At 40.4% G+C, this 12,383-nt stretch overlaps 1 protein-coding gene across 2 annotated transcripts; it reads right to left on the bottom strand.

Annotated features, from left to right (window-relative positions):
* Positions 1–722: 722 nt before the first annotated feature.
* On the bottom strand, positions 723–12,345 carry bif (bifocal). 2 transcript variants are annotated; one of them, XM_068303728.1, is made up of 6 exons: positions 12,143–12,345; positions 10,494–10,857; positions 7,119–9,958; positions 4,197–4,370; positions 2,730–3,045; positions 723–1,488 (listed from the first exon to the last, which is right to left on the bottom strand). In XM_068303728.1, the coding sequence occupies exons 2-6, from the start codon at positions 10,846–10,848 to the stop codon at positions 761–763; spliced, it is 4,413 nt and encodes a 1,470-aa protein (XP_068159829.1). In that variant the 5' UTR covers positions 10,849–10,857; positions 12,143–12,345; the 3' UTR covers positions 723–760. The 2 variants fall into 2 exon arrangements, with proteins under 2 accessions (XP_068159829.1, XP_068159828.1); XM_068303727.1 differs by lacking the exon at positions 12,143–12,345 and adding an exon at positions 11,246–11,302.
* Positions 12,346–12,383: the final 38 nt, after the last annotated feature.

Consider the following 12,383-nt stretch of genomic DNA (forward strand, 5'->3'; position numbering starts at 1 on the left):
GGCCCCGGAGTGGGGCACAAGGAAGACAGAGAGCGGTAAGAGGGGGGATTGCCAATCATTGTAATAACTTTAAAGGCAGAAACCTATTACTTTCGCTTTAATCGGTTCATACTCCTTTGCATGGTCAATGAATGAGTTTAGTCAATCGATTATTCGAGATCTAAATGAATTAACTATCGATTTTAACTGATCTCTTCTATGGATTAGAAGATTATATAATTATTTATCGTTAATACACATACAATATACAAGGCATTTCTCCGGATTCTGCAAACTCTTTCAAGGATTAAAAGCAAGTAACAATATAGAGAACAAGGGAGAGATACTGTTTCCCGGGGGTTTGGAGGGATGGGATGTTATGTCAGTGTAATTTAATACCCATCGACTATTAGCTTAAACACAGAGACTGATCACCCATTGGCAGTGATCAGTGATCACTAATCATTGAGCAGGTTACAAGCAAAATACATGTGTAGGGAGGGGTAAGTAAAGGGGTTTAAGGAAGATTTGTCATTTCCCAAATGTTATTGTTTTTAGAAAGCAAAAGCAGAAGCCCAATAAAGAGTTTAGCCAGGCCAGGGGTTCGGGGTTTGCTGTTGGAGGGGAGGGATTCCCATATGGTAAGGACTTTAGCCTTTAAATGGGTTTTTATCAATATACAGTATATGTAAAATTAAGATATATCGCCATATGCCTACGTTTTCGTGTAGGAGGAGATTGACTTTTGGTGGATTTTGTTTGGTTTGACTTGGAGTTTTTCTCAGACATAGTAGAGCGTATTGCCTGGTATGCGGGCCTGAAGCAGGGCTGTGGAGGCGTTGGGTAGAGCTAGCGACGTTGAGGAACGCATTGTCGGTAGACTGGGACGTCGGCGATTGTGGCTGCTGCTGCTGGTGCAGGTGGTGCTGCTTTTGTTGTTGTTGCTGCTGCTGCTGCTGCTGTGGCTTCGAGCTGTGGAGATGATGGTGTTGGTGGTGGTGGTGATGGTTGTGGTATTGGTGGTAGTAGTAGTGGTGGTGGTGGTGGTGTTGTTGTTGGGTGGATTATATTTACTCTGCGCATGATGTGCTGCTGGCTGCCGTTGATTCAGTTGATGAGGATGATGAGAAGTCGGATGAAGATTATGCATGGTGCTAAACGAGGCTGCTTTTCGTGGCTGTGGCTTGGGTGGTGGCGGTGCCGGTGCCGATGACGATGACGATGACAAAGTCTGTGGCTCATTTTGCAAAAAGCAAGCATATTGCGGCTTTAATAAAACCGATGATCGCCTCACTCTACGCTGGAGCAGCAGCGGCTGTGGTGCTGGTTGTGGTACATTTCCGATTTGGTCGCTTGGGGATATTGCTGATGGTTGCCGCTGCCGTTGCGGCGATTGCTGTTGGATTCCCTCTTCTATTGGCTGAGGATGAGAAAGTTGTTGTTGTTGTTCCTCTGGCTGTTCCTCCTGTGACTGTTGCAAGATTAAACCCTTCTCTAAATTTGGGTAATCTGCAAATATGCGTTAGGCAGAATTGAAAGCCTTTGCCTTTTGGTACTTGGATTGGTTGTTTGAGTGGGTGGTTGGTTGGTTGGGTGAAGGGGGGGGAGAGATTTGTGTTCTGTGATGTGTGGTGGTAGAACTGAGAAATTTTGCTTTTGTGGTTTGCTGTGCTAAAGCTGACCAGCTGCACCCACCTGATGAGCTGAGTTAACTTGCGAAATTGTTTGCCAAGGACTTTGAGCTTGGGTGACGGCCATTGGCAGCAGCCTTGGCCCAGGCCCAAGATCCTGGCCCTGATCATGGTTGGGACTGAGGCTGAGTTCGAGGAGTTCAAGACTGAGACAGAGGCGGAGACAGAGGCAGAGGCGAAGTCAGAGACGGAGACAGAGACGAAGCTAGTAGGGTCAGCTATTTGCTGTGCTGAGGCTGTTACCTTGACTCTATTATCTGCATCTGTAAAGTATATAAACTTTTCAAGTTATCATGCTTTCGTTTTTGTTTTGTTTGTGAGGGGATTGTTTTGGTTGATCCAGGGCAGGGTCGGAGGGTTGAGACGACTTTAGGGGGAGTTAGCTACATTTCATTTTCATTTCCCCCAATATACATCCTGCCGTCTAGGAACATTAACTTCCTTTTGTTCAGTTCCTTAATCTAAGTCTATTTTATTGTAAATCTTTTGTATGTGAGTATGTGTGTGTGTGTGTGTGCATGGTTGTGCCATATGTGATATCAGTAAGTGTGTGTGTGTGTGTGTGCCCCCCAGTCTATGTAAAAGTGTTAATTTAAAACAAAAAAACGACAACAAGATTATGAATATGAAACAAAACAAAACTTAAACAAAAAAAAAAAAAAACACAGCAGAATTTATTCTTTTTTTTTAACTAATTAATTTAAAAACTAAGGACAGAGACAGACAAACGAATAATAGTTGGATATAGGATAGACAGACAGACACACTGATAGTGATTGATAGAAAGATAGATCAAGAGAGACAGAATTGTAAAGAGAAAGAGAGAGACAGATAGGCGGCAGGCAATCAGGCAGGCAGGCAATCAGGCAAGATAGAGCAAGCCACATTCCATTTTCTTTTTTTTTTTTTTATTTACTATATCTTTTTTTCATTGTTCATGCCACAAATAAATAGTTTATTTTATATTAATCGGGGGACTACTAATGTTTTCCCGATTTGCTTTTTTGGGTTATATTTATATATAAGTTTGTATTTGATATTTGGTATTGAAATACTTACCTAATGGTAAATTTCCCAACATATTGCTAGTTGCCACCGACGACGACGACGTTGTTGTTGATGATGATGCTGATGATGATGATGTAGTTGTCGTTGATGTTGGAAGCTCAATTATCTCATCGACAGTGACATGATGATGGTGATGCTGCTGCTGCTGCTGATGCTCCAACAATTGCATCTGTTCAGCCAATAGCAATTGATGATATTTATTGACATTGCCAAATGGATCGGCATACGGTGGGTCATCAATGGTTAACGATGCCTCGGAGGGATATTCAAATGTTGATGTTAATGTATCGTTAAATTGTACACGGAACTGGGAATAAAACAAAATATGAAAAGATTAACGTATTATACAATTATTTCAAACAACATTCCTTTATTTCACTTCCTTTTCCCGCTGACATTTTGCCTGACCTCAACAAATTCGTTTAGGTGTATAAAAGGATGTGATAAATTTCTTTCTGAATATGATTCAGAACTTTCCGTTTCCGCGAAATGAACACCATAAGCATAGAGGTCAGTCAGTCAGTCAGTCGTATCTCTGTCCCTCCCCCCTGATACTTTCTTTTTTGTTTCTTATTAGTCATAATCATTTTTAACCCCCGTTGAAACAAAGCAACAAAAACAAAAACGAAAAAAAAAAGCACATAAATTGACGAAAAGAATGATTCATTTACAGATTGTGTTTATTGGGGGATGACTTTAGCAAATTGTATGTTTAAAAATTCATTGAACAATCAATACAACAACAACAACAACAAAAGCACTAATAATAACAATAAAATGTCTACCTACTAAAATATGGAAAAACAAATACTAGGTATATCTATCTTTCCATATCTGTCACATTGATGAAACGCACCCAAAACAAAATCCCAAATAAACCAAATATAATGCATTTTGATTAATAGTTTCAGTTACCAAAAATAAATAAGCGATAACCATTATATACATACATAGGTATATACTTTTTATATACTACTTGAGTAAGGGAATACGAGGAGGTGGCGGCGGCGATGGGGAAAAGTTATCTTCCACTGGCATTTTGACTTTGATCTAACTAGCATCTAGATTTTCGTTTTTCCCTTTCCCCAACATCATTTGTTGTTGTTTTGGTTAAGTATTGAACATTTTCATTACAATTGCCGACCGCCTACATAGAGGCCGCCGATTGAATACGTATGTATATGTGTACTATATCTGTATATGAAATTGTAATCTTATCTTATCCTTTTGAAACAAAACAGAACAAAAAATGAAGAAAAAAAAAAAATAGAACCCTCGCTATCTGCATTTTGGCCCGAGACCCGGGATAGTGAAGTATTTTTTATTGCGGCAACACGACTATGTGGTTAGTCATAGTATCCAATAGCCTATTTACTATATACACACACACATTGTTGTACATACATATATAGTTGACAAATCTATAATGATCTTTGGCATAGTTTTTGGTTCACTTACCGATGCATCTTTGGTTTTCTGACGTATACTGGACTTGCCGTCAATCACAATATTTGCATTCTCGAATTCCACATCACATGGCGATGGTGGACACATCGAGTAGTCATCATAGTCGGTATCGGTGGATGTTTCCACTGATAAATCGCCCAGCAACACAAAGCCCGGTTCATTTGGCTGTAAAGGAAAGTGAATTATTATTAAAGAAAGGATTGCAACTTATGTTTAATGGGATGGGCCCAAATATGGATGACATATGGGTCGAAACTGGACACTGAGTCACTTCATTAAGTGGCCCAATTTTAGAGCCCTCTCTTCCCCCAACTCCCATAACGACACCGGCATGTCCAACCATATGCCCAGAGTCAGATAATAAAGTCCAGACCCAGATAAAACAACGACCAGAATTCAACACGAAAAAAGAAAAAATTGACAAAAATTGAGTTCACTGTCAGAGAGAGAACGAGAGAGATAAAAATATACATTCAGAGAGATAGGGAGACAGATCGGCAAACGGGTTTTCCAACAACTGGTGGGATATGTCTGTGGGAGAAATAGAGAGAGCGAGAGGAGCTTTTGGGTTTTGCTTTGTCTTCTCAATTAACATGGCTGCAAAAATTTGAAACAGCTGTGCTCACCAGCCCAAAACTAAAAAAAAAAATAAAGAACGATCCGGCCGGGCCGGTCCCGGCATGGCTTGAAATCTCTCTCTTTCTCTCTGTCGCTCTCAAAGATAACCACATTACCACCACAAGAGTCCAGTTGAGTTCGCTCCTCCCAAGACACACTCACAAGTCTCATATCTCTGGCCTAGGCAGCAGAAAGCAAAAAGAAAAAACCAAATGAAAAATATCTTCTCTCACCCTTTCTCCCACTCTGCCTCTCTTTCATTCTGATTCGTCTTTCTTTTGTGGCACAAAAAACTGGTTTCTTCTTCTTTTTGAGACTTTTCTTTGCTATCAAAACAGAAAAGAACGCAACAGACGGACAATGTGGAGGTAGGCGGCGATAGGAGGCGAGGGGCAGGGGCAGAGGCTGCAGGGAATGGATGGCGGACAAAGGTTGCATCTTCAAGCTTTTAAACACAACAACAACAACAACTACAAAGAAAGAAGCATCTTGCGAGCAGATGCAGATACATTATATTGTACATATGTTGGTTGGATATATAGTAGGTATACATAGCATAAAAGTAAATATGTATATATAGTCGAGGCAAAGCTTGATCGAAATGTTATTTCAATGATAATTGAGAAGACGACGCCATCGTTTCAGTGTTTACACATATATGTACATATTATTATTATTATTATTACTAAACCAACTATTGAGGTCGTTGAGAATCTGAATCAGAAACTGAATGAGAAGAAAAAAAGACACACAAAGGGAATGAGAGATCAACTTGGCATGTGCGGGAGAAGAGGGAGGTTGAACTAAGGAAACAAAGGAGCGAAAGAAAAAAAAATGCTTTGGAGTTGAAAACGGAACAACTTTTTCTTGGTTGTTGGAGTTGGGTTCATCATTATTCCAATACTTCCAATGCCAAGGTAACAGTCAGTCAGGGAGCCAGTCTTTTGTTTCATTGTTATATGAATGTATATGTATTTATCTCATTGTTTAACTCTCAACTCTCGTGCTTTTCTTTGTGGAATTTTAAAGAACATTTACTAATTAAATTAATTGAAAACATATGCTAACATATAGCTTTGAATAGTTAGAATTATTTCAAAAAGTTCTCTAGATGTTTTTCTATTGAATATGTTTCTTTTCTTTTTTTTTTTTAATCTAATCTAATGATATTCTAATCCTTATCTAATATAACTTGAATATAAATCTCATAACATTTGTTTGCAAGACTCTCTTAAGCTGATATTAAAGTTATTTAATATATATATTTCAAACTATTTCACTGTTTATATAGTGAAATCCCAAGAATTTTGAAAGTTGTTATTAAACTGGATTATTGGATCTCCTTTCAAAACGGCAGAGTAACTGGTATTCTTTATAAATGCATATGCGTGTGTGTGTTTGTGTACTTTAAGTATGTTTATAGACAATCTTAGTAAACAATTTTGGCGTTCTATATACTTATATATATATAATTTTTTACTTTGCCTTGCCTTGTTGAACTTTCGAAATGCGCTTGATCGCGCTGTTGTCATTCTTTCTCCCTCTCTCTAACTACTATTTTCAGTTTTGGCCCCCTCTCTCTGTCTCACACTCTATATTTTTCTCTCCCTCGCACTCTCCAAATGTGTTGGAGCTTTGTTTCATATTTTGTTTATATATGGCATGGCACAACCGCTGCCAAATGACACCGAAAAAGTATTAACAAAAAGAAGAAAAAAAACAACAACATAGAATGAAAGAAAAAGAAAATATGAACTATAATAACGAGCAACAACAACAACAATAATAATAAAAACTTTGATGATATTGAGGCTGCCGCTAGAGAGTTTTAGGTAGGTGTTTTTCTCTATATCTTTGTTGTTGTTTTTTTATACTCTATACAAATCAAGAATAAGTCATCAGCAGGGTACACAACAAACATTTCCTAATCACCTGCAACTCCTTTAGTCCTCTGACTAATACTAATGACAATGATTTGAACTTGAATCGGTTAATCTTTGTTTTTATGCAAAAAGGGTATTGTCTAGCCGTATTAACCGTATTTTGTGTGGTCTTAACGTTTGGAATTTTTCGTTTTTTCTACAAATGCGACAATAACAACAATGCAAATTATATTATTATTATCAAGAAAATGTAATTATTCATGACGGGGGGGATTTAATGGCAGCATGAATAATACGGCCATGGCCAGGGCCATACACTCCATACAACATACATATATGTTCGTGTCCAAGCAGTTCTAGACATCTTATTCCCTTTTGATTTGTATATAAATTTTCATGTATTATCACTCACCTTTGGCAGTTCCCGTTTACGGCGATATATCACAACATCGCTTTCTATATAGTCCGGCACTTCTTTGGTGCTCTTGGAGAAATTGAATACCATTGAGGTGTTATTATCGCCGGAAATGGCGCCTCCATGATGGCTACCCGTATTTGAGTTTGAGGTCTGCGGCTGTCGTCGCTTGCGCAATGCCCAAATTGGTGACGCATTGGTCGCATCCGTTTCGGAGGCATTATTATCCTTGGTATTTATCACGGTGTCAAGACTAGTTGTGGTTGTTGCACTTCCTGCGGAGGCAACTGCGCCGACTGCGGCGCCATCGGCAGCCAAAGCTCCCGATTTCTTCATCTCATTAATACGATTCTTTTCAATTTCACGACTGGTTAGCGGAATGTTGGACGAGGATGTAGATGATGTGGTATTGGTATTGTTAAACAGCGGTCTTATAACTCCAATTTGTTTGGTAGTGCTTGGGGTGCTGGTACTTATTGTTGGCTCGCCAATTGTTTTGCGTGTTGAGGCACTACTTATGGATGATGAGCTGCTGCTGCTGGTAACGTGCGCATTCTCGTTCACAGCTGCGGCAAATGAACGTTGAGATCCGCTGCCACCACCACCACCACCACCGCTGCCGCCGCCGACGACAATTCCTTCCGCAATTGCGATCGTTGGAGGCTTATGCTTATCGCCTGCCGCGCCCATATTATCGTCGCCGTCGCCTTCATCATTATGTTTGTTGTCGTTGTCGTTGCCGCCATCGTCGTCGACGTCGTGGTCGTCGTAGTCATCGCTATTGCCCTCGTTGTCCACGATGTTGTTGTCGTCGTTGCCGTCTTTGTTGTTGGCGACATTCTCATTCTCATTCCCGTCGTTGTTTGCCTCGCTCTTCTCAGTCTCTCGCTCTTCAGTCAGCTGGCAGCGTCCCAGCATTTTCGTCAAAGCCGAAACAGGCGAATCGATTGCTCCATTATTGCCTCCGATCATCATTTGTCGTGGTATAACATCCGGAGGATGCGACAATGTGTTACCACCACCGGGCACTAGCTGTTGTTGTTTTGGTGTCGAACTGGCAAATCCAATTACTGTCGGATCCCTCTTGCCCAATATGTTTGGGCTACCAATGACTGTGGGGGTGACGCTACCACCACCACCACTGCTACTGGTGGATGATTTCTGCTCCTTTATGATCGATTTGTAGGTGGCCACCTTACTAGCTACTCCACCCACACCATTCGAACGGTGTGCGGCTCGCGGACGACGATTAGCACTGGCCTCAAACATTTTCAATGTCTGCTTAACCAAATCCGGTGGTGGACGCTCTGTGTCATCTATTATGGAGGTCAAACGTTTGGGTGGAGCGGTATCGGTGCCGCTATGCAAACGCTCACGGGCATTATGAATCTTATCTTCGATAGTAACGCAGGTAGAGTTGGTCGTTGATGTTGCTGATGGCGAGGTGGGTGACATGGGTGTCATTGCTGTTCGTTGAGTGTTCCATGGTGACTTCTCGCAGAGCAATGCCTCTACCGAACGGGCACGTTTCATTACCTCATTGCCACGTTTGATATGCCTTGATCGTGTTGCTCCTGCTCCCACCACATGATCTTCTGTTTTCATTGTGGTGATTTTATTGTTGGTGGCGCCACCAGTGGTTGCACCCAGGCTGACTGGACGTTGAATACCCTTTATATAGCCGCTTGTGATGGTGGTGTTGGTGTTAGTGGTGCTGGTCATGACCGGTTTAGCTCCTAATATTGGTGGCGGTGTCGATTTGGTGGTCACTGTTGTCATCACTGTCACCGGCACAACCACCACTTCCTCCTCATCGTCATCGCGATCCAGTAATGTATTTAGACTGGTGGAACGCTGTAATCGTTGCTTTTGATTCTGCTGATGGGATTCACGCAGGGCCAAACTGAGATAACGACAACGCAATTTGGATACAATTCCTGGCCCATAGCTCAAATCCTCATCCAACTCTGAGGGGGGTGGCTTCTCCACATCCATGCCTGTGTTGTTATTGCTGATGCTGCAGTTGCTGTTGCTGTTGTTATTGCTGCCGCCGCTGCTGCTCTTTAGATGGTGACGATGTTGGCCATTTTGTTTTGTTGTCTTTTTCATTTCTTGCATGGCTACCATTGTCGTTTTTACCGTTACTTTGGTGGGCGACAATTGTTGCTTCTGCTGCTGCTGATGTTTTATAAATTTATTACTCTGCAATTTATCGGATATGATTTTAGTTTTACAATTCTTATTATTATCAATTAATGCCAGCAATTCTTTCGTATTATTGCTTTCGCCTTCAGCATCGGAAACGATCTGATCTTTTTTCGCTGTAAATTCATGCCCTCTCGCCGTAAATTCATGCCCTCTCGCCGTAAATTGTTCGCTCTCTCTCGCCGTAAATTTTTCGCCCTCTCTCGCCGTGCTGGTTTCAACTTCACCACGCAAGCCGCTGTTGCTGCTACTGTTAATGCTGTTATTCACCACAACGTCATGCTCACGCTCTCTCTCTTCTTGCTCTCTTTCATGTTTTTGCTCTCTGAGATCCATATTTAGAATCTGTGGCTCCTTCTGACTTCTTGTAGTCGATGTTGTTGTTGCTGTTGTTGTGTTAAACAAACTTGATCGCTGCTTTGGTATGGGCAATGGTATTGTTGTTGTTGCTGTTGTTTCAGCTGAATTTGAAAAGGCCATCATCGTTGCCTGCTGCTGCTGGGTATGATGACCTCCAATAAGAGATTTCTCAGACTTTTCCTCTGTAGTCGTTTGTGTTTGGCTTATATTTCTTTTTGCCAACAGATTTGACTGTTGTTGCTGCTGCTGACTAGCCTCAGTTGCTATTGAGTCTGTGAAATGAAAATGCCAACCAACAATAACAATCAAATTCAAAAAAGAAAACAAACAAGGAGAGTATGTGCGAGTTATCAACCAAATATGTAATTGGATATGGCAGCGCCATTAATTTGAACACTGATTGCATACAAGCAGGTTGGTAATCGATATCAACTAAACAGCTGCCTGCCATGGAACGGGCTGTTCTGAAAAGCTTTTACCTAGGCCACCAAAACTTAACCGAAATTAGTTCAACTAGTTGTCGATTGGTATCGTTATGTTTTCCACCTTAAATGCTTCAAATAGTTTTGAGAACTTTTATTTAAACTTGCCAAATTAAACGGAAATCAGAACAGCCCTAAGGAAAACGTTGTGCCAGTTGTTGGCCAATTAACAGAATGAAAAACAAGCACAACAACAACAACAACAAAACCAATTAAACAACACAGCTTTGCCAATGTGGCAGAAATAATTGATTATGTGTCATGGGCAATGTTGTTGTTATATAAGATTTTTTCTAATCAAGACTCAAGATTCAGCAAAACTCACCTGCAGCTGCTATTCCAGCTCCAGCTCCGGCAGTGGTTTCCATTAAAAAAGCCCCACAACTGCCAGCAGCCCCAGGTATTGTCGTATCAGTATCAATAGCAGTGGCGGCGGCACCTGATGTCGTTGCCATTGTCGTCATGCAGGTGGTGTTGGCTGTGGGCGAGGCCTGCTGAGCTGCCTGGGTGCGAGCCACATTAGTTTTTCGTCGCTGTATTAAATCCTTTTTCCATTGCGGCATATCCGGCAGGAAACCAGTCGCCGCCGCCGCCGACGATGTGGGCGATGTCATATTGTTATCTAAACCAAATGCAGCATCAGCTGCTAAATGCAATGTGGGTCGCTTGACGGGCTCCATTCTTGTCAACTGCAATTGACATTATGCGGATTTTACAGGGTTTAATTACTGTAAATCAATTTTATTTTATGCTGAGAGAAGAGGAAAAATTTCCGTTGTCTTGACCAACAGAGGCTGACTATTAGACTGGGGAAAAAACTGCAAGTATTTTGACTGTAGAATGCTGACCAATGCAATAGTGGCATGAAGTGGGCAGAGCAGTCAAGAAAACTTGGCGAAAAAGGGCGGGCCGGCCATAAGCCAAATTTTTAATCATTTCGTTTCCAAAATATAAAATACCATAAATTTTAACAATTTAATAGTAGGTAAATAATACAAGGTTTGCATTTAAAATAAAAACTTTAAATTTTAATTGCAAAACATGAGTCGATTTGAAAAATTTTAATGAAATATGTACTTGTAGGGCATACGAAAGCCGCCTTGCCGGCTTAATTGGCATTCCACTTTTTTTCTCTCTCTCTTTCTCTTAATTGGATTAACGGTTGTTGTTTCTGTTTAAAATGAAAAAGAAAGCAAAGAAACCCCGTACATAGGCATCAATATACGCAGACACACACACATATTATGCATAATTATGCTGCATACATGCTTATATGTATATACATGCCAATACATAGATAATCTAGTCAAACAAAATCGAAATTTCCTATATGCCCTATCAGTTTAAGCCTCTGTTTTGTTGTTGTTTTCGTTCTATTTGCCAGTTGGAAGCAGTACACACTCACATACATACTAGATGCAAATTCATAAAAATACGTACATATATGTATACATGTACGAATGTACATTATGTCTGTATTGTGTGTGTGTATGTGCCAAGGGGTGCCTGCCGCCGCCAATGAGCAACGGTACAAATAAGGGGGCTGCAAAATGCAGACGAAGCATAAAATAAACACAACCCAACGCTTTATCGATTTTTTGATTGTAAATGAAAAAGCTGACAAAACATTTCAAAATGAGTCTTTTAAGTGAAACACGTAGACACACACCACACTCAAGACTAAAATGTATGCAGAATTTTTTTTTTTGCAAAACGTGAATATCAAAAATCAAATTTTCATGTCTGACATAGAAATGCCTGGAAGCGTAACATTTGACAAAAAAAAAAAAAACAACACAAACACAAAAGAACTAGCACCAAACTAGACAAAATGCTATACCGGATCGGCGATGAGGGGAAGGGAGTAGTCGCTGCCATCAAGCTGGACTTGGGTCTGTTTATTTACACAGGAAACACATAAACATTTCACTCTTGTTCTTGTTGTTGCTGTTCGTTTTGATGTTTTCTTCTTACATTTTTCTTGGTGACTCGCTCTTCCTCTTGTTAAGTTATGTTTTTATGTATCTCTATGCATATATTTGGGATTCGAAGGGTATTTATACAAATATTTAAACATATACACGCACTTTCACTTTACTAATTATTTGGTATAAAAATCTAAATGGAAATAGTCCATCTGCAAGCCGAAAAAAATAAATAAAAACTAAAGCCGCTTTTACGCTGTTTTTATCGAAGGGCAGCTCTGTGAGCTTAT

Source organism: Drosophila tropicalis, unplaced genomic scaffold, assembly GCF_018151085.1.
Source record: "Drosophila tropicalis isolate 14030-0801.00 unplaced genomic scaffold, ASM1815108v1 contig_158, whole genome shotgun sequence".
Classification (NCBI taxonomy): Eukaryota; Metazoa; Arthropoda; class Insecta; order Diptera; family Drosophilidae; genus Drosophila; species Drosophila tropicalis.